The 21216-nt window shown below is 36.6% G+C and overlaps 2 protein-coding genes across 5 annotated transcripts in view; one reads left to right on the top strand and one right to left on the bottom strand.

The window, feature by feature from the left end:
* Window positions 1–21216, top strand: part of KMO (kynurenine 3-monooxygenase) — a 91796-nt gene that overhangs the window by 31058 nt on the left and 39522 nt on the right. For 2 of the 3 annotated variants that reach the window (XR_005214608.1, XM_037822036.1), the window contains exons 6-14: window positions 2477–2564; window positions 3964–4129; window positions 7707–7778; window positions 8521–8642; window positions 9750–9897; window positions 11494–11551; window positions 14232–14314; window positions 15343–15444; window positions 15532–15591. Coding sequence is in view for 2 of the 3 variants with exons in the window: in XM_037822036.1 (XP_037677964.1) it covers window positions 2477–2564; window positions 3964–4129; window positions 7707–7778; window positions 8521–8642; window positions 9750–9897; window positions 11494–11551; window positions 14232–14314; window positions 15343–15444; window positions 15532–15591 (899 nt within the window). In the remaining variant the exon portion in view is untranslated. Of the gene's footprint in view, window positions 1–2476; window positions 2565–3963; window positions 4130–7706; window positions 7779–8520; window positions 8643–9749; window positions 9898–11493; window positions 11552–14231; window positions 14315–15342; window positions 15445–15531; window positions 15592–17099; window positions 17439–21216 lie in introns of those variants that run through there. The other variant, XM_037822032.1, reaches the window with a different exon arrangement.
* OPN3 (opsin 3) overlaps window positions 18952–21216 on the bottom strand; it is a 46400-nt gene continuing 44135 nt past the window's right edge. For both annotated transcript variants that reach the window (XM_037822038.1, XM_037822043.1), the window contains exon 4: window positions 18952–20132. In XM_037822038.1, coding sequence (XP_037677966.1) covers window positions 19869–20132 — 264 coding nt within the window. In that variant the 3' untranslated portion in view covers window positions 18952–19868. The remainder of the gene's footprint in view (window positions 20133–21216) is intronic.

The raw sequence follows: 21216 nt of genomic DNA on the forward strand, positions 1-21216 counted from the left end.
AAAACAAATAAACCACAAAACAACTTTTTAAAAAATTAAGTAGTATGGCAAAACTTAAGACGACCTCTTTATAAGGTAAAAATAATAGCAAACCCTTATTAAGGTACTAGGAATTAAGTACTTTTATGTACTTCATAGGCATTATTTTATATAATCCTCCCAACAACTAGGTAAGCCAGGAATTATTTTTATTTCAGTTTTATGGATGTGAAATGAAGGTTCAGAGAGCTTAAGTCTTACTGTGAATAAGTGGCAGACTGTAGATTTGAACTTGAGTCTGTTTTATTCCAAAGTTCATGCTGTTAACCTCTAGAGTTACTGCCTCCAATATCATATATGAAACATCTGCTAATACAAGGGAGCTAAAACATGGGAAAGTAAAATATGGTATGAATCAGAAGTTCCCTGTTTTTCATTATTCAATTTCATAAATGCTATAAACATGTTAATAAAAAAACATGTTGATTCTTTTGACTCTTAAATTTTTTTAAGCATATAAAGGTATTTATTCCTTTACATGGCAGCAAATGTGTGAGCCACCCATTCCAGATAGTCAATCTATTTTAAATGCTCATTCCTCACTAACTGAACAGCCTCCTCTCTGGGAGCACTGTAACTACATAGTTTTCCCCCATCAACATTTCATAATAGGATGGTTTCATGGTTCACGTGTTTTGTGGGATGTTAATAATTGTTAAATAAAACAAAACAAGGAAAAGTGGTTAAGTAAGTTTGATAAATCCTGTGTCAAATGAGTTTTAAAAGTCTTTTTACTTGCAGTACTGCTCAGGGTCTTTATTATTCTAGTCTGCATTGTGGATCTTCTGGAGCAGCCCTGTGCAAAGTCTGGCTACAAATGTGAGCCACATGTGCAACTAAAAATTTTTTATTAGCCACATTAAGAAAACTAAAAAGGAGGTAAAATTATTTTTAGAAACACTTTTTACTTAACCTAATAAATATATCTAAAATATTATTTCATGTTTTATAAGTAATCATGAGGATTTTAAAGCTTTTATATTCTTTGTTCATACTAAGTTTTCAAAATCCAGTGTGTATACACATCTCAATTCAGAAAAGCCATGTTTTAAGCATTCAACAGCCACATACAGCCAGCGACTTGGATTGTACAGTCCTAAACAGAGAAAATCATCATTTCTCCAGTGTCTTTGACCACAGAGTAGTTATTTTAGGGATCATACCTCAGGACTAGTGCTATATGGTAAACTGTTTGGGGTGTATTATCATACATTTAAGTTAAAAAAAAAGTTGATTCCACAAACACTTTCATATTTGCAAATGATACACATAGTGGATCAGGTAAGCCTTGAATTTTCCAAAGTTATTTGCCAAAAGATTCCTTATACCCAGACCAATTTCTTTGGTTTAGGATCTCACAGATTTCAATATTCTTTTTTTTCCTAGGAACATTCCCCCTCTCCCCACCCCCTCTTCCATAACTTCTAATCTGCTTTCAGATTTCAATATCCTAAGACTTCCAATCTTAAATCCAAGCATCTTAAAATCACCAATCTCCAAATCAAACACTAAAAAAAGGAACAAAAGAAGATGAAAAGGAGAGAGGAGTACCAAAAGGAATATGGAGTTGGCAGTCAGAACTTCTGACATATTTCTTCTAATTTTTCACTTTGCATGATCTCAGGCATCTTGTCTTTCCTTCCAGGATATTGGTTTCTCCACTTATAAACTGAAGAATTTTGAGCTAAATAATCTCTGAGGTCGTTTCCAGCTCTAGCAGCTGTATTCTGATTTGTGTCTTTAAGAACAATATCCTGTAACTACAGATCCGCTGCCAGAGAGAATGCACATTAATGGGTTCAAAAGCAAATTTGGTTAAATCATATTTTACTACAATAGCAAGAATGTGATTAATACTTCAGAAGATGGAATTCACTAAGTTCTGTAGACTGTTAGCAGGCAAAACAAAAAAGCACTAAAATCATTAGTTTCTATTTCTTTCCATACCACCTCCCACCCAGTTGTTACAGTGTTTGAGTTCAAAAACACTTACAATCAACAATCTATATTTGTGGCAACTTGAATCAAAAGTCCAGAGGACTTGCTAAAAAGAGACATAGAGTGAGAAAAGGTGTTTGAATCCTTTCAGTCACAAATAAATCCTTAAATTAGAGGCAGCTATTAAAATACGTGTTGCTACCTTTCTCCCCCAGGGTGCCAGCAGTTCCAATAATGTAAGAGTTTGCATAATGGTATTAGTTGGATTTTTCTCAGACAAGAATAGCTGATTTTTACTAATCTGTTTTACTTCTAAATTACACTGGAACATTTGCCAAATAATCATCAAATTATCATTATAACAAATTCAATTTTACGTTGTTGACAATAAATATCCTCTATTATAACATTTTCAGAAAACGATATCTCAATTTGATTACATGAAATAAAAATTAAAATTTCATTTCTACTTGTTTTCTTTCTTTCTTTGTTTTCTCAGCTGTTGAGCAATATCCAAATGTGAAGCTGCACTTTGGCCACAGGCTGTTGAAATGTAGTCCTGAAGAAGGAGTGATCACAGTGCTTGGGTAATCATGGGGTCAGGCTTTTGGCTTCAGAGTTGAAGATTTGGAGTGGAGAATTGTGGCTGTAAACTTTGTTCTTTGGCTCTTTTGAAAGAGTTAAAAGAGTTAAATAATTACTAAAAGGGTCATTCAAAGAGTTTTTAGATTCAAGGAATTTGAGATCTAAAATAGGTCTTAGATACCTTCTGATACTACCAAGGCCAGTGATGTTTCTTAATTCTCAGGCTTGTTAAATTTCTGCAATATTTGACACTGGTCAAAAATGGACTCTTCTTCAAACTCTTTCCTCTCGTGAGATATGTGACCCTTTGCTGTCCTGCTTCTCCTCGTCCCTTTCTTGAGGTTAATTTGCTGCCTCTCCTTCACTGATTCTATTTCTTCTATATTTCCAAGCCTCATATCCCACTCTTGGGACAAGTCATAGATTCACAGTCATGGATTTAACAACCACTTAAAACACATCTCTAAAAGGAGCATCTCTAGCCCAAGCCTCTCCTCATTCCTGACCCTGTATCTGTGCTTTCCCATTATCTATCTTCACAGTTACATTCTGCCATTATCTCAGACACATCTAAACACATTTAAAACTTTGATCATTTCTCCCAAAACATGTTCTGTCAGATCTGAAAATTCCCAGTACTATTACTCAAATAATTAAAAACATGCTTTATGTGCTCTTTTGCTATTTTGTCCTTGTCTTTCTTGCTTCCTACTGTCTTTAGAATCCATGCCTTCCCTTTCTTTCTGCTGCACCACAGTGCCCAGGCTCTCATCCCTGCACATGTAGGCTACACAGTCATCTTGTCCCCAATTTTCCCCTTCTAGATTCTCACCTCTGTTTCAATACTTCCACTGCCAAGTGAGTTTTCTTAAAGCACCACTCTTTATACAACATCCCCCTAAATAAAAATTTTCTCCCTTTTGCCAGAATAATATGTTTAAACCCTTCATATTAATATCCAAAATTCTCTTCTTGTCTCCATTCCTCCCCTCCCCACATTCTTCTCATAAGCTTACTTCTGCTACTCTCAGCTCAAGCCAAATGTGTTGCTTCTGGAAACTACTGGCCACATCCCTGCTGTTGTTCCTACATCCCCTCTACTTGGGATACCTTGCCCTCTTTTCACGATTCTGTTTCTTGGTGCAGGGAGCTCAGCTTTTCATCATACTCTACACCTAGCTCATATTTATTAATTCATATGGCTTTGTGTTATTCTTGTTTTCATAAACAAAACCATGATTGGGACAAGCATTATCATCTTAATTTTATAGGCTACTGCCTCAAAGCGCTAAGTCAAACATGTAAAAGTGAGTCTTCTGAATTATCCATTGAGCCACTATTTTTCATACTCATTATTTTCACCATTAGACTTTTTTCTTAATGGTTCATTTTATTTTTTAGATCTGACAAAGTTCCTAGAGACGTCAGTTGTGACCTCATTGTAGGATGTGATGGAGCCTATTCAACGGTCAGAAATCACCTCATAAAGAAACCCCGCTTTAATTACAGTCAGCAATACATTCCTCATGGGTACATGGAGTTGAAGATTCCACCTAAGAATGGAGAGGTGAGTCATTTCCCTTTCTTAATCTCTTTACCACAATCTTCCCCGGCCACCCCACTGCCATACTAGTGAAGAAGCAAATTCTAGTCCAGTGGCTCTCAGTAGCATGTCTTAATCAGTTTTGAGGTCTGCCCCAAGTACTTTAATTAATAATAAATTAATTAATTAATTAAATTAATGTTTAGTTTCCCTTTCACAATGTCACTTTCACTCTCTTATCTTTTGATATACTTTAAGAGGGAAGAAAGAAGTTACAACCACCCTCCTGGAAACACAGGGGATGGCAGAGAGAGTTGTGTCTTAACACAAGAATGCCATTGGTCTGTTTTGTCTTGAAAGAAAAAAAAAACAGGTTGGAAATTAACTTCCTAGTAAACTGACAATCCAGAGTTCTTATAATCATGATTAAATCAAATAACAGTTACTAAATAAAGTGAATGGCAAGTCATTGCAAGGAGATTTCAATAGACTTTTTCTCATTCCCTGGTTCCCACTGTTAAGCCAAATGTGGCCTAGGGCACATACGTGGTGTGCATGGTTTTATATTGTCATAAGCAAATAAATGCAGGAACTTCTCAGGAAAATTAAAACACCGGTAGACGTAATAAGGATCTTGGCTTATAAATAAGAATAAGTAAACAACATTAAACACTTGATTTTCATACACACACACACACACACACACACACACACACACATCCATTTTTAAGACAGTGATTTAACCTCTTCTGATAGAGTCTAGGCCTGAAACCCCAGACTTACCCTAGCCCAGGGCCCCTCCGGTTCCTGCAATGCCCACCTTATCTATAAAGCAGTCCAAACCTGTTTGTGGTTCATACGCTGAAAGAGGGACCCTGAACTTAAAGTGACCCTGAAACATAAAATACCCTGCGAATGGAATAAAAGAGAGTAGGAACAACAGGAAAAAGAAACACCGAGCCAAAAAAGAAAACCAGAAGTCCGTCCATTACCAGTTATGCAATGGCGTGGGCCCCACCTATCACAACACAGGACCCATTAGCAGAAGTAGCTGGTTTGCAGTCCCTAATGTGACGGTTTTAAACAGCCAATCGCAAGAGTTATCTTGCAGTTGTTAATCTAGGGATTTACTACCTAATCACCATATGCCAATATCCCAGACATCCTTGTCTCCACCTCCCTTGTTTGATTTTAATAAAAAACCACGTTTATCTAGTTCAGGGAGGCAGATTTGAGACTAGGTTGGTCTCCTGATCTCCACAAGTTTGCTTTGCAATAAAGCTCTTTCTTTTTTCCCCTGGAGTCTATCTGAAATGCAGAGATCTTTAAAAGAGGTGGTCAATTTGGGTTAGTGGCATATATACCAACAAACTATATCAGCCAACCAAGTCCATATTTTAACATTTCATTGTCTTTCTGTTCCTTCCTCCTTATCAGAAATGTATTTACTAATTTTCATTGCTATTTTATTAATTTCAGGTGGGTCCTATTCTCACACCTCAGGATGTAATATTTCTGGTTTATATGATAATAAGATTCTGTTAAAAAATTGCCTAGGACTTCAGAGAAACCATGCCTTTATGATAGCCATTTATTTTCTAGGTATCTATAGTTAATAGGAATGATTGGTGTTTCTTTAAAAAAACGTTTGAAGAAATGCTGTTTTGACATAGCACTGTGACCCAGGTATGGGAGCATTTTGACATGGTCCAAAACAATCCTGTAAAACTTTCTCTCTTTTTAAAAAATGTAATGTAAAAACAGATGTTTTTACTCCATGCCTGATGGTTGGGGTGCGGGTGAGAGATTGGGTAAGTGTCAGGATTGAGGTGAATATTGGGGGTGGTTGAGTGTCAGTGACGAGGTGAGGGTCAGGGATGGGGCGGAGCTGAACAGGAGGCTGTGGAGAGTGAAGGGTCTAGGTAGCAAAATGCTTTTGTGGGATGGGGGGAGCTGGGAGATGATGGGGATCTTGTCTTAAACATGCTTCTGCAAAGCAAGCAAACTATTTTTGCTTAGATTTTATATTTGTAGGGACTTGTGGTGAGGACATTAATGGAGATTACAACAAGTCTGACTTTAGGACTGCTGTTGAATAAGGATATCTCTTGAGGACAAGAAGTTGAAAAGTTTAAGGTTTGATTTCTAGGGTCATGAAATATGTGTGAACATCAAAATGTTCTTGGCTTCATATTTGCCATATCAAAATGACATGTAAACCATCATCCATGCCAATGAAGAAGACATGAGTACATAACAGTATATGTTGTCATCTAAACTGTTTTAATGGACAGTTTCAATGTTTTCTGTTGCAGCAGATGAGAAGCAAAATTTATTTCAGATGTCATTCCTTCTCCCTTCCTTACCTTTTGGAGTTCTAAGAGGCTATAGAAGTGGTCAGAAGATACCAAAAGGAAAAAGCAAGGATATTTGCCTCATCTAGGCTGGTCTTTTTTCTACCCAACTAAAATACTGTGTTCATTCATGCCTCTTCCACTTTGCTCAGCAAGTTTACCCTATGGAGAACCCACTGTCCTTCGTGTCCTATCTAATCTATGCTTCCATCTTCTATCTAAATCCTTTGTTTTAAGCACTCCAGCCCCACAAAGTTTCACCTGCCCAGCTTTTATTTCCTTTACTTCTAATTTGGCACCAAATCACTTATTGTCTTTCTACCACTTGTATTGTTCTAAAGAGAAGTTATTGGACTTCTCCTACATGTATATCTTGCTTATACAACTGCACTGTAAGATCTTTGAGGTCAAAGAGTTATTAACTTGTTCATTTCAATGTCTATCTGTTGGGCTTTTTGGGGGTTCTGGGGATAAAGAAGCCAGGAAGCCATAGTCCTTTCTCCTAAAACCCAAAAACTATAGTAGGGGTATGAAAATGAAAATGTTCGCTACATGGCCATGCTGTTTTTCCTGTGTTCTTCTTACTACGTAAGATTTACATATGGAAAGCTCTCTAAATATTTGTGGAAAGCAATACAAACTAGAAATAGTTTTCTTGTGTATAGAATATCTTCTGGGAATCTCAAGGGAATGGGGATTTAGGTCAATTGATCTGTCCAAGCAATCAATACTTCCTCAGGTTTTTATTGCATTGAAGAGGAGTCACTAAAAGAAAAAAGACTGCTCTCCACTATTTATATTGTAAGAAACAAATAATAAGAGACTTTTGGGGGAAATGTTTGCTTGGCTTTTGAAATTTAAACCTAAGACTTTCCTGTCCAGTTCTGATAGGTCTCCAAATAAGGTAAGATATAAAGTAAAATATAAAAATGACTTATATATGTGTACACACATGCACATATACACAGAGATATGTACATGCACACACACACACACAGAATACCTTCTTACACATTTTCAAATCTTAAATTATACCTGATATCAAAAAGCTACCTAAAACTGAGTTTATAATGACAGAAAACAGATATTTTCTAAGACAACTTCTACTTTAATAATAGATGCGCATATCGCCCTGCACGTGATACTAATTTAAATTGCCATGGGAAAAATTTAACATAAATAGAGTCAGTTTTATGTATGTTCTATATTAATCCATTAACAAAATATATAATCGTTTTTCTCTGCAGTATGCCATGGAACCTAATTATCTCCATATTTGGCCTAGAAATACCTTTATGATGATTGCACTTCCTAATACGGTAGTATAAAATTTCTTATCAATTCTAACTTTGCATCTATAGTGTTTTACTTTGTTTGCTTTTGTGTTTAGTATGTGTATACCTAGATAATTTCTTGATTGTTTAATCTACTTAGTGGTTATATCTAAAAATTTGATGAATTAGTTTATGTGTGGAGGTGTCTGATTCTGTCATCTCCACCAAAGACAGTATAAGAGGAAATGGCTCCTACATACAGCCAGGGAGATTAAGGTTATATATTAGGAAATGGTCCTAGCCTTTAAGGTCTGTGGGCATTGGAATGTACATAATCAGAAAGAGTATGGCCTTTCTTTCATTAGACCCTAGAGAATTTTCTGTTATGCTCTATAGCTATTGATTTCTCTGGATGGTCTTTTTCTTTCTCTTGCTTTATCTGCCCTGGATCCAGTGCCTATTAATACCGCCTTAAAAGGAAACAGTAGAGAAAATAAAGGAGGAGAAATCAAATCCAAGCCACTTATTAATAATCTAAGGAATGTAGCCCTTGCTTGGTGAAATGGCTGGAGTCCACAGTTTTGAAATTCTCCTAATTACAATGAAAGCTGGGGAGTACTACAGGGACTGGCAGAGCTTTTGCTTGGGGAGTGAGAGAAGAAAGCAAGAATGCTTTCCAGATGCTGCCTGGTCACAGCCACAAGCATTGCTACTGAGGGATCAATCTTTAGTGCTGGCAGTGCCCACCCCTTATTCTCTCTCACATTATTTCTTTTCCCCCTCACAGAACAAATCTTTCACGTGTACTTTGTTCATGCCATTTGAAGATTTTGAAAAACTCTTAACTGGTAGGGATGTGCTGGATTTCTTCCAGAAGTACTTTCCAGATGCCATTCCTCTAATGGGAGAGTAAGTTTCAAGATATGCGTTAGTACCTCCCTCAGGGAATTGTTGAAAGGACTAAATGAGATCACGCCTCTGAACACTTAGCCACAGGGCCTGCCACCTAGGAAGTCCTCACCAAATATTAGCTGTCTGCGATATGACCCAGTGGTCCCCTGGCCCATCTCAACATCGTCTTCCATGTGGGCTTTGTCACTCAGTCTCCTCGGTGCGTCTGCTCCCACTGTCCCTTCCTCCTGGAATCCTGCATCACTTTCCACCTCCAATGACATCTTCATGGAAACAGCACAGTGCCTCAGAAAGAGCAAGATTTTATATTGCATTTGCCCCTTACTTCTTTGAGTCTCAGCCTTTTCATCTTTAGAATGTGCATCAGAATATGTATCTTTTAGGGTAGTTGTGAAGGTTAAATGAGCTAATTATGTAAAACTGATAGCACTCTGCCTGGCCCATGGCAGATATATTTTAAGTTGTCAGTTCTTGGCCTTTCCTATAGACAGATTTGTTCTGCATTGATCTCTCCCTCTTTGACCTTGTAGAGCAAGCACTATCAGCACAGCAAAATTTAGCCCTTATATACTTTTTAAAATTGCTCCATGGCTATTTCTTGCCTCTCAAACCAGATTTAAGATCCTTGAAGGTATGTACTGTTTCCCTACTTATAGTTTCCACAAAACACCAGTAATGCTTGACAAACACTAGTCTGATTACAATTGTCCATTACCAAATACATATCAATTCATATTCACTTTAAATTTGTTTTTTTTTTTTCCTGGTTTAATCAAATGCATAATATTATCTTGATTTTCCATGACCTATGTTCATGATAAGGAAATGCTTATGACAGAAATATTTAAAGTTATTCAAATTCAACCAAACTTGGCCTTTTTGGATGTGATTAAAATAGTTGCAAATGAAGAAGAGAATTAGAACAATGGAATTTTAGAATTAGAAGAAACTTCAGTTTCTCTCTTTCCTATTTTCTTCCTGACACTTGTGTATTTTTAAAAATATATAATCACATGAGTATAAAGTCAGTAAATTGGAAGGAATTCAAAGCAATAGCTAATATCCAATTTAACATCTTTACATTCTGATTATTTTCCTCTGAAGGCAAGCCCTGATGCAAGATTTCTTTCTGTTGCCTGCCCAGCCCATGGTATCTGTAAAGTGCTCTTCTTTTCACTTGAATTCACACTGTGTGCTGATAGGAGATGCAGCTCATGCCATAGTGCCCTTTTTTGGACAAGGAATGAATGCGGTGAGTTCTTTTTCCCTAAGTAAGTGCATGAAAATTTTCTGAGTGACTCAAATAAAAAGTCTTAAATAAAACATGCCCAAGGCTATCCCCAAATAATTCCTGAGAAAACAATCAATTCATCAATTATACCTGCTATTTAATTAGACTGATCACTAACTTCACAGTCAAGATGCTTAATCTAGTAGTCCAACCTAGAAAAAAGCATAAAGCATAATATTCTGTTCAGATAGAAATGTATCAATAGCTTGAAATTTGGAGACTTGACTATCAGCCATTTAAGACAATTTTTTGGTATTTTTTTTCTAGAGATCATGCACAAATGTATAATGTCAACCTCAAAAAAAAAAAAAAAAAAAGGATTCCAAAATTATCTGTTTTTCCTCAACATTTTCTTTCTGTCCAAGGGAAAGGAAAACACGATTGACAGGAATAAATAAAATGATGAAACATGCTGGATGTTGACTACTAATACCCTTCATAGAAATTTTACTCTTATGGATAGAAAAAAATTTCAGAAATGAAATGGAATCCAAATACTGAACAATAATTTCCAGGGATTCTGAAATAATTACCTATCATAAACAGTGGTTTCATGTATGTGTGTGTATGTGTATATGATAAGTAATAACTTTATAAACATTGGTCATCTATTGTTTGATGATTGGGAGATATTCCAAGTATAAATAGCTTCTGAGTCTAATCAGTTATATTTGCCACAAAGCAATGGTAAACATTTTTGTTTTTATAAAAACATAAGAACACACCAAGTAATATTGTAAGTAAGCACCCAAGCTCTGGTGTTAGACTTTCTAGCTTCAATGCCTGACTCCAGGACTTAGTAGAATATATTCCTGCATAATTTACTAGTCTTTGCTTCCTCATTATCTCAGAGGAATTGTGAGGAGTAAACGAGTTAATTTAAATACACAATTTACAACTTTCCACTCGATCTAGTATCTCTAAATTCCTATAGCATTAATAGTCTGTATAATTTATTCATCAAGTAAAATCATTATTTGCTTCAGATTTAATCTCTATAATTGATTTTAAATTTTTTGCTTTTTACATATTTTTACATTGTCTCTAAAACTATAATTTGAATTCCAAGAAAGCAGGAAACAGCTTTTGCTTTTCTTATTCCCCAATGCATCTTTCATAGTACCTTACTAAATTTATGGACTTCTTGATATTGGGAAATTACTTTAATATTGAATTAAAGGAACTAAATTAATATGGGAGTTCCATCCTAGCATTAAATCACTCTAAATGTGAATCTTTAAAATCTGAGTAGTTTAAATATCATTCTAAAACTCATGGTAGAGCAGTAGAATCCATCAGAAAACAACAGCAATTTAAAATTTTGCTCAAATTCCAAATCAGTGTAATCAATGGGCAAGAACAAAATCATCAAGCATGCAGTTGATGGACTTTTACAATAATAATTCAATTCCAAGTGAGACTACTAAACTGTTTTGTGTATTGGTTGAATTATGAGTTATGAATTGTGAATTATACTCACTGATGGATGGGCTGTTGAAACTTGTTAGGAAGTTTTTATTATTCCCAGTTTACTTTTTCCCATTTTTCTTATTTCAGGGCTTTGAAGACTGCTTGGTGCTTGATGAGCTGATGGATAAATTCAATAATGATCTTAGTAAGTAAAACTTCTCAAAAGGAGATAGCTAGCCCTGCTGATAAACTGTGGACCCATTTATGGTCCTCAGTGGTCACAGACACAGGATGCAGATTCCTCTCCAGGACTGTAGATTGCTCTATTAACAGCATATTTAACTGTTTTTGCCCATATCGGACAACTGAGCACCCAGAGAGGGAAGCATAGTTAATTCTAAGGTTTGTATGTGGTGGTCTATGCAGTGAGCCACACAAAAAACTTTGGAGTGCCAAAGCTGGGCTGAGATAAGCACCTTTCTCTCCCTTTTCAAGCTCAGTGACATGCTCTGCCTGGGTCCCACACTGCACACCCTCAGAAACGCTCATCCAAGCTCCAGCCCTGTCTTGCTTTTTGTCCTATCAAAAGTTGCATCTAACACATCCATTTACCTTTTGATTAAAATTGATTCAGCCAATATATTAGTACTATAAATATTGAAGTTTTAAGTTTTTGTATGTAGCTTTCTGATTTGGACTCGAATGTACGTATCTGTATATAATTATGTTTATATATGCATATGTATATGTAAAAAATTGCAAACAGTAATCTGAGAGCTGGATAATCATTTTGTGACTCCTGGCATCACATTCTTTCCAAAGGCTACCTTTCAATGTAAATCTGTTTCAGGTAAGGGACAGAAGAGACTTGCCAACTTACTAGCTTTGTGGTCGTACACAAGTCAATTACTCTTTCTGAAACGTCAGTTTTTTTCACTTTATAAATTGGGATAACACATCTATTTCAGGGAGTTATTGTGGAGATTAAATCCAATAATTTATGTAAAGCTTTAAAAAAATCTGGCACAGAATAACTTCACAATAAATGTTACGGGGTTATTGGAAGTCATTGGACACTGGTGTCTGGATCTGATGAAATTATAGAGTTTCTGAGTAGTTTTCTTATGGTTTTCTCCCTTTCTTAGATAAATATTCCTTTCTTTCTCAGTCGTCTCACTCAAATGCTCAGGATCCAGAGTCATTTTCCTCTCTTCTAAGCTTTCATGCAATTGGTTTTCATGTGATGACAGTGGTGGTGGTGAATGAAGGAGTCATGTATCAGAACATACTGTCAACAGTGGTTGTGGTTACTAGAGAACAAAAATAAAACATTACAATTATCACAATGATAATCATAACTAACATTGCTGAGCATGTAATGTGTTGGGTATCTTGCTTTTTTTTTAATTAGAGAAATTGTGGGTTTACAGAACAATCATGCATAACATATATTACCCCACCATCAATACTTGCATTAGTGTGAAACATTTCTTACAATTGATGATAGCACCTTTTTATAATTGTACTATTCACTTAAATCCATGGTTTAACTTAGGGATCACTGTTTGTGTAGTGAAGTTCCATGGATTTTTTTAAAAAAATTTATTCTGTTACCATATATGCAATCTAACGTTTCCCCTTTTAATCATATTCAAATATATATTGCAGTGCTGTTAATTGTGTTCACAGTGTTGTGCTACCATCACCACCATCCATTATCAACACATTTCCAAATAAGAACCCTGTATATTTTAAGCCTCAACTTCCCATTTCCTATCCCCACCCCGTTCCCTGGTAAACCTATATTCTAGATTCTGACTCTATGAGTTTGCTTATTCTAATTGTTTCAGAACAAGGAGTTCATACAACATTTATCCTTTTGTGTCTGATTTATTTCACTCAACATGATGTCTTCAAGGTTCTTCCATTTGTCACATATATCAGAACTTCATTCCTTTTTAGGGTTGAATATGTGTGTATATACTACATTTTGTTTATCCGTTCTTGGCTGATGGACGCTTGGGTTGCTTCCATCTTTTGGTAATTGTGAATAATGCCACTATGACCATTGGTGTGCAAACATCTGTTCAAGTTCCTGCTTTCAATTCTTTTGGATATATACCTAGTAGTGGGACGGGTGGGTCATATGGTAGTCCTACATTTAGCTTTCTGAGGTAGCTTGCCTTTTAAAAATGCATTTTCTAATTTGGTCCTCACAAAAATATAGGGCATAGATACTATTGTTTTCCCCATTTTACAGATGAGGACAGAGACAATTAAGTAATTTTTCCAAAGTCATGTAGTTGGGAAGTGGTGAAGCCAGGATTCTGGAAATGGTCTCCTTAAAAACTAGAGTTGTTTGGCTCTGTGAAAATAATACTAATTAGTCATTCATTTATCAGATATTTATTCAATATTAGCCATATACCAGGTAAAGATTTCAAGACAGAATAATCATGGTGCCTGCCCTCTAGGAGCAACAAGAATAATGAGCAGCCTAGGTGCAAGTAATAAGGTGTCTTCAATGCAATGAAACAAGTTTTTGCCATGAAACACAAAAAGGAGTAGCAAAATCTAAGAGCAACTTGGGGTCACTTATGGTCATTTATATATATTAGTTTCCATTTGTAAAATAAGGAAAATAATGATTTTACTAATCAGTAAGTACATGTTTATTAACTTTATTGAAGTTTTATTTAATCCCAACAGGAAACACTCTGAGTATTGCTCAGTATTCACATAGAATACAGCATGGCTAGCCATAGATTTAGAAGTTAGAGAGAAACATTGGTAGAGAATACACCATTTAATTTTCCTGTTAGAATTCAGCACAATGTCATAGAATATTTTGGAAAAATAGATTTATTTTTTACTTTGGTTTCTAGGTGCATGCCTTCCTGAATTCTCAAGATTTAGAACTCCAGATGCCCATGCAATTTCAGACCTATCCATCTACAATTACCTAGAAGTGAGTGAGAAGATTTGGCTCTATGAATTGAGATGGTTCATTCATATTCTAACAAATGTCTTTTCTTTAATTCTTCTTTGCTCTAGCCCCATCTCATGTCTGCTGCATAAGAATAGGTACAAGCAAGAACACACACACACGCACACGCACACACAGAGCATGCCTTAGACATGGGCGGAGTGTGACTGTATAGCTAGCAACAGCGACCTACACACATCATCTCACCTACATTTCAGGGACATCCAGGAGGTAACCAAGATGACAAATGTCAAGAGTTGCGTACTTTGAGGAGCACTGTGTATCCTTGGGGGCCTTACACACTGGAAAAATATATATATAACACACCAAAGAAATTCATGGTCAGAAAGATTAATACTTTGAGGGAAAAAAACATTAAATGCATTAGGGGCCCAGGTACATAAAAGGCTCAAAATAAATGGTTATGGTTGTAATTTTTAAATAATTGAATGGAAAAAAATTACAAGATAAATTTAAGGAAGAGAGTGACTAGTTGTTTTCCATCTCTCCTTAAGATAGAAAGAAAGTGGACTTCAGCTTGAGCAGACTTGTATTATATGTGGTGAAGGAACATTTTATTATTGTATCTTGCTTGTGTCTTTAAGAGCAGTTACAACTACAATGCAATATTTATTCTGAATATGAATTAAGCCAAGACTGACCTAGCCTAAAGTAGATGCCAGGTTGCCATAAACAATATCCAAAACCAACCAGGCAGCAACAGACATTCGTCAAATCCTTGGACTCAGAGATGGTCTACAGAACTGGTTGAACAAATACTTAGCTGGAAAAGAGTGCCCATATAAACCCTTCAGCAAAATAAACTTCCCTAACAGGTTTTGCGTGTTGTGTATTTTCAAGATAATGTCTATATTATTTACATTAGGAATTTATTTGACTACTTTGTGTGTGTCATTGTGATGAAAGGGAATGAAGAGTAATAATAAGTTGTAGTAAAGAAAAAAAGGACTTTGTGGGAGGCATTCTTTAAGACTCTTACCTTATTGCAGATGCGAGCACATGTCAACTCGTGGTGGTTCATGCTCCAAAAGAACATAGAGAGATTTCTTCATGCCGTTATGCCATCTACCTTTATCCCTCTCTATACCATGGTAAGGGCTGAATTTAAGACTTCTCATTTTTACCTTCTTTTTAGCCATGCAAGAATACACAGGAATACTTTTTCAACTTCCCTACAGGTCACCTTTTCCAGAATAAGATACCATGAAGCAGTGCTGCGGTGGCATTGGCAGAAAAAGGTTGGAACACATTATACTTAAAAAGAAAAATCTGATGTTTTGAAGTATCATAGTGTTCTTGTAATGTTCATTTCAGGCAAATACAGAAATGATATGATGGACACCAGAAGTTTGCTTTCCCAGGTACACAGAGAGCAGAGTGCCTAATGAACAAAATTATAAAAAAGAAGCAAAGAAAGAGAGAGAGATTTTGAAGGGGAGAAAGAAAAAAGGAATTGAGGCTAATATTTTTAAACTTTTTACATTATATTTGCAATGTGAACCATTCTTGAATTTGCTTCATGCAACATTTTTAGGGGGTTAATTTCTAGTATTGGGCAGAATTGAATCACTTACAAGTCACAATCTAATTCCTGATGTAATGCTGTGCCACATTCATTTTGGGCAGTTGACTCAGAGATGCCACTCTACAGACATTCAGATTTATGATTTTCTACTTCGGAAATTTTACAAATTCATTTGTCCAACATATAGATTTATTTAGGTGTAGGCGCTGAGCTAGGCATGGTGATGAAAGAAACTCAGTCCTCACCCTTCACGCAGCTCAGTCTGGTGGGGGAGAGACTCACCTGTACTGCAGATGGATAATCTGCCCCTGACAGAGAACAGGAGTGGGTCAGGGCCCGGTAGGCTGAAAGAACATGAACAAGGCAGTGTGGGAACTGCAGATACTTCCATGGGGCTGGAAGAGAGCACATAGCGTGAAAATGGTCAGAGGTGAAGCTAGAGAGCTAAGCCAGACCTTAAACATCTCTCACATAATCTTGAGAGAAATAGGGAGAGACCAAAGGAAGGTAATAGACTCAGGTTTGGATTTTAGAAAGATCACTTTGGAGAATGGATTGGAAGGAACAGGTTTTAGTCATACAAAGATGAACAAAATAGGGTCCCTGCCCTTGAAGAGCTGAAAGCCTGATAGGAAAAAGAGTCAATAACAGATAATTAGAGTGCAGGCCAGTCAATGCGGTGATAGAGGTAGGCCAGGATGATGCCGGAGTGGGCCTTTGCCCTTGATTTGGTCTTGGGTGTAAAGACGCGGTGTTTAAAGTCTTCTTGGAGTGAGTAAGCCTTCCGACTCCCAGAGGCCCCCGGCATATCATTCTTCTTACGGAGAATTTGTGCAGTGGCTGAGAAGCAATTGAATTATTTGAGGCTTTGTCACTGTGCTCTTTTAACACAGAGTTCCCAGCTCTTTTTCTAAACTATGGTGTTTTTTGCTTGTTTGTTTGTTTGTTTTTAATGACTGTATGAAGTCTGATTGCTAAGAGTTCCTCATGTAGAACACATAGATTCCCACTTGTCTTTTGAGAGAGGGAGAAGGGATGCTCCATATTCTTAACCTTATCAGCCGTTGTTGGATTTGACCTAGTGGCCATGCAATTAAATTGCTATTTCAAGTTAAAGAACAAAGAGGAAATTCTATACTTCTTAGTAGATGAAGAAGGAAGTCCATTGTAAGATTTTAGATCTCTGAACAAATGAAATGAGAGTACTTGCTGTCTTTACAGGTAATTAAAAAAGGACTCTTTTTCTTTGGAACACTGATTGCCATCAGTAGCACCTACCCACTTATATGCTACATGTCACCTATACCTATGGACTGCTTGAGAAGATCATGAAATTGAATCACTGATGTCCAGAACACAAGATATGTTTCCCTACAAATTCCATAGAATCACTAGAACCAATTCCCAGTTACTTAGCAGGTAATATAAAGGTTCTGAGGTAGCTACTACTTGATCTCTCTGTAATCAAAGCTAGGGAGCAAAATCATGCTTCCATCATCATATTTAATTCAACAATGGAAGATATATCACAGCTCGCAATCAAATAAAATTAAGAATTTCTCTCTGTGTTAATTGCAATTATTGGGGAAAAAAACCTATCCCCCCCCTACCTTTTTTTAAGTTACAACACAGAGCTTCCCCACAACACTACCCTCAAACCAGTGCCACTCTAAATATAAAAGTGTGACAACCAGGATCTCTCTCACTCCTCAAAAAATAAGGCCCTGCACAACTATATGATGGTACTGTGAACAGTTGATTGTACACCATGGACGATTGTATGGTATGAATATATCTCAATAAAACTGAATTTAAAAAAAAATAATAAGGCCCAAGAAGCTTCAGGGAAGACAATGATCACACCTTTTTCTTTAAAGGACATAATAGGAGTCGTCATAGGATTAACTCAACTTCTGGGACTGAAAAATCACACCTTACCTAACATGTTAACTGCACTTTTCACCACATGGATACGATTTTCCTGAGTACAGGGCTCAGATTCACTTGATAAAACCTAAAGTATAAATGAGGGTTTCTGGGGAGTCCCAAAGAGCTACAGACTGGAACTATTTTTTTTCCCAGCTTCAAATGCTGGTATTACTTTCTGAAGATTTAAAAAAAAGGGGTGGGGGGCTGTTAATGCCATACTATGTGAAGGATAGGAAAGGGTTTTATGCATAAACTAAGTATCTACTTATACAAGAGAGTTGAAAGAAAACAAGGAGAGTCAGCTTTCTTAGAAATATGAAGCCATATTTTATTCCATTCAAGACTCTCAGAAGCAATTTACGAATGTTTCTTTAAGTACATGCTGCTGCAGAACCAGCAATAAACTTGATTTTTTAAAAGTACATTTAGTGAAAACTCTTTCTCTAATTCTTCCTTCTTCAATAGGCCAACTAAGTCATTTAGAAATCCTTCAAATATGTTTAATTATGAAGATGCAACAATAGTGTAGTACAGTCATCTAAGAAATAAAAATCAGTAAATAAAAATAATGGTGTTTTTATCTATTTTGTCAAAGAAATCCTTGAGTTCTAATAATCCACGTGTAATCTAAATAATGGCCTGTAAAAAAATGGCCTCTTCACTAACACTGACCAATAATTATCCAGTGAACTGATGAAAAATAAACACTAGATAATATATTCTATGAATACAGTTCAATAGTTTTTGTCCCTCTTAAAATGTAGGTTTGTTCATTTTTGCTTAGAACTCTTTTTCTAAATCTGGAATGCTGTGTCCTTTGGCAAAATTGTGAGAAATTATTAAGAGAAATTTAATACTGCCAGGTTGTGCTTGAAATGCAAGAGATGGAGACAACCTCTCTGCCCTCAACACCATCTTCACTGTGTACAACCTCTCCTAGTATATAATTAACTATATAACATCATTATATCTGGAAATTTAAGATCCTGTCTTCTTGGCTATGTGTTTTAGTTTCCTGGCTGCTAAAACAAATACTATACAATGGGCTGGCTTAACAACAGGAATTTATTGGCTCATGGTTACAGAGGCTAGAAGGCTTGCGTCTTCTGGGCTCAGTATCTTCTGGCTGGCTGGCAATCTTTGGGGCTCCTTGGATCTTCCATCCTATGGCAATGCACATGGCGGCACCTCCTGGCTTCTCCCTTCTCTCCCAAGTTCCGTTCACTTCAGCTTCTGGCTGCTCCCCGCAGCTTTCTCTCTCTCTATGGCCTTCTCTATATGGCCTCCAGTTGTAGGATTGAGACCCATCCTGATTCAGATGGGCCATGCCTTAACTGAAGTAACCTCAACAAAAGGTCCTGTTTACAACGGGTTCACACTCACAGGAATGAAGTAAGATTAAGAACATCTTTTTCAGGTATGCATAATTCCAAACCACCGCACTATGATGCTCTTTAGTAGTATCTTCTAGAACTAGCTCAGCAGCACATTAGTCCGAAGCTCCTCTTTATCACACTAGGCATAGAGCAAGAGTCTTTTGTTTCAGATACAGTTAGGGAGTGATTTTCTTTTTCATCCTAGAATTATCTCCTATATAAATTTGATTTGGTCAGGCATATGCCATGACATTTAATAGGAACCGCCACTACAGAAAAGTCAAGCTTTTCTAGGTATCTTGCACAGGTGTATTAGAAAAAGACATTTTTACAGCTAAGTATTTTTTGAGAAAAATGTATTACGTGCCTTGGAAAATATAGTCATTTAAAAAATATGTTTGAAATGAATTTCCAACATGTTAGAAGTTGATGGTGCCAGATGCCCATCTTGTGCTGCAAATGGTATTTCATTATGTAAAGCACCCATTGAGTTAAAAGAATTTGTTTTATGTGATTTTGATTGCTTTCTGAGGCCAGAGAGCATATGGACAATTCAGCTTTCCCTCTGGGCCACAAACATTCTGTTGATACACACAGAATAGGAATTCCAGAACAGTCCTTAAAATGGAGATCTAAAAAGTGGTGTCTGACTTAAGATCACATCTTTCACTGGCATTATTCATTCCTATAAAGGACGAACTTGTATTACATCAACTTTGGGCCCATTGGTTTTGTCACTCCCATCAACTGATACGGATTCATCACTGGTAATGATAAAAATGATGGAAGAAGAGTTAAAAGTCACTTTTTTCTTTGGCCTGTGTCCCTCTTTCTGTGACATCACAATGGGTCTGATCTGCATTTCACACCCAACTACTGGTAAGTCTTTGGCAGGCCTTTGGCATCTCAGTAGTCGGAAGCAGAGGAGCTGCAAAAGGGATCTTCGAAACTAAGCAGAGAGAAAATGCAAGTAAATAATTAGTTCAAGGTTTAACTAGGGTTGCTCTTTATTAGCAGTAAGCAGATGTGGATGTGGGGGTTCAGTAGCAATGCTCAGACCTGCCTAAGTAACCCTGGGGGTTATGTCTTTTATTTATTATAATTCTTTCTTTTCTTTTTAAAAATTTTTATTGTGGTAACACACTCACACACACACACATATATATCATAAGACCTTCCATTTTAAGTTGTGCAATTCAGTGGCATTAATTACATTTACAGTGTTGAGCTACCATCACCACCATCCATTACTAAAACTTTTTCATCACTCCAAGCAGAAATTCTGTACCCATTAAGCAACTGCTTTCTATCTGCGAGTACCTAATAGGTGACAGCTAGATTGCTAGGATCTAGGGATATAGTGAACAGCAAAGGCAGTCAAGGCTCTACCCGGCAGAGGTTTCACACTAATGTGGTTCTCCTTTAATTAGGAAAATAATTTTTTCTATCAATATTACGAATCAGTTGAGGGAAAATGCTACAACAGAGATTGCTAGTGTTCACTAGTGCCCAGGATTCTCTTCCTCATCCTGGGCACGACACTAAACCATGAATCTCAGCTCCTTTCGGGGCCCCTCACTCCTCTTCTCCTTCTACAAGGACATGGGAGGCCAAGATCTGGAGATGGCAGCATCAGCAAATGAAAGGAATGTAAATTCCTAGTGACAACACGGACCATCTTCCACCTCATCCACCAAATACACTGGCTGGGGCACTCTGACCTGGGTGAGCAATAAACTCCTATTGCATTAATCCACTGAAACATTGGGGTTGTTTACTGCAGGAGTCAGTCTTTCATGACCAATAAAACAAAGAGGTAAAAAGTTGTTTAATATTTATCACCTTTGTTTAGAGCAAAAGAAACATTTACTGCACGGGCTTACCCAAATCAGGAATAGCAATAAAAAATTTAACAATTAGATACATTGATTTCTGCCGCCTTTGAACCGTATTATATAAAAGCTGGCACTAAGTTTGTACTTACATTTTAAAAAATTTACTTGCATAAGATTTATTTATCAAGCCATTTTTTG

Source organism: Choloepus didactylus, chromosome 2, assembly GCF_015220235.1.
Source record: "Choloepus didactylus isolate mChoDid1 chromosome 2, mChoDid1.pri, whole genome shotgun sequence".
Lineage (NCBI taxonomy): Eukaryota > Metazoa > Chordata > Mammalia > Pilosa > Megalonychidae > Choloepus > Choloepus didactylus.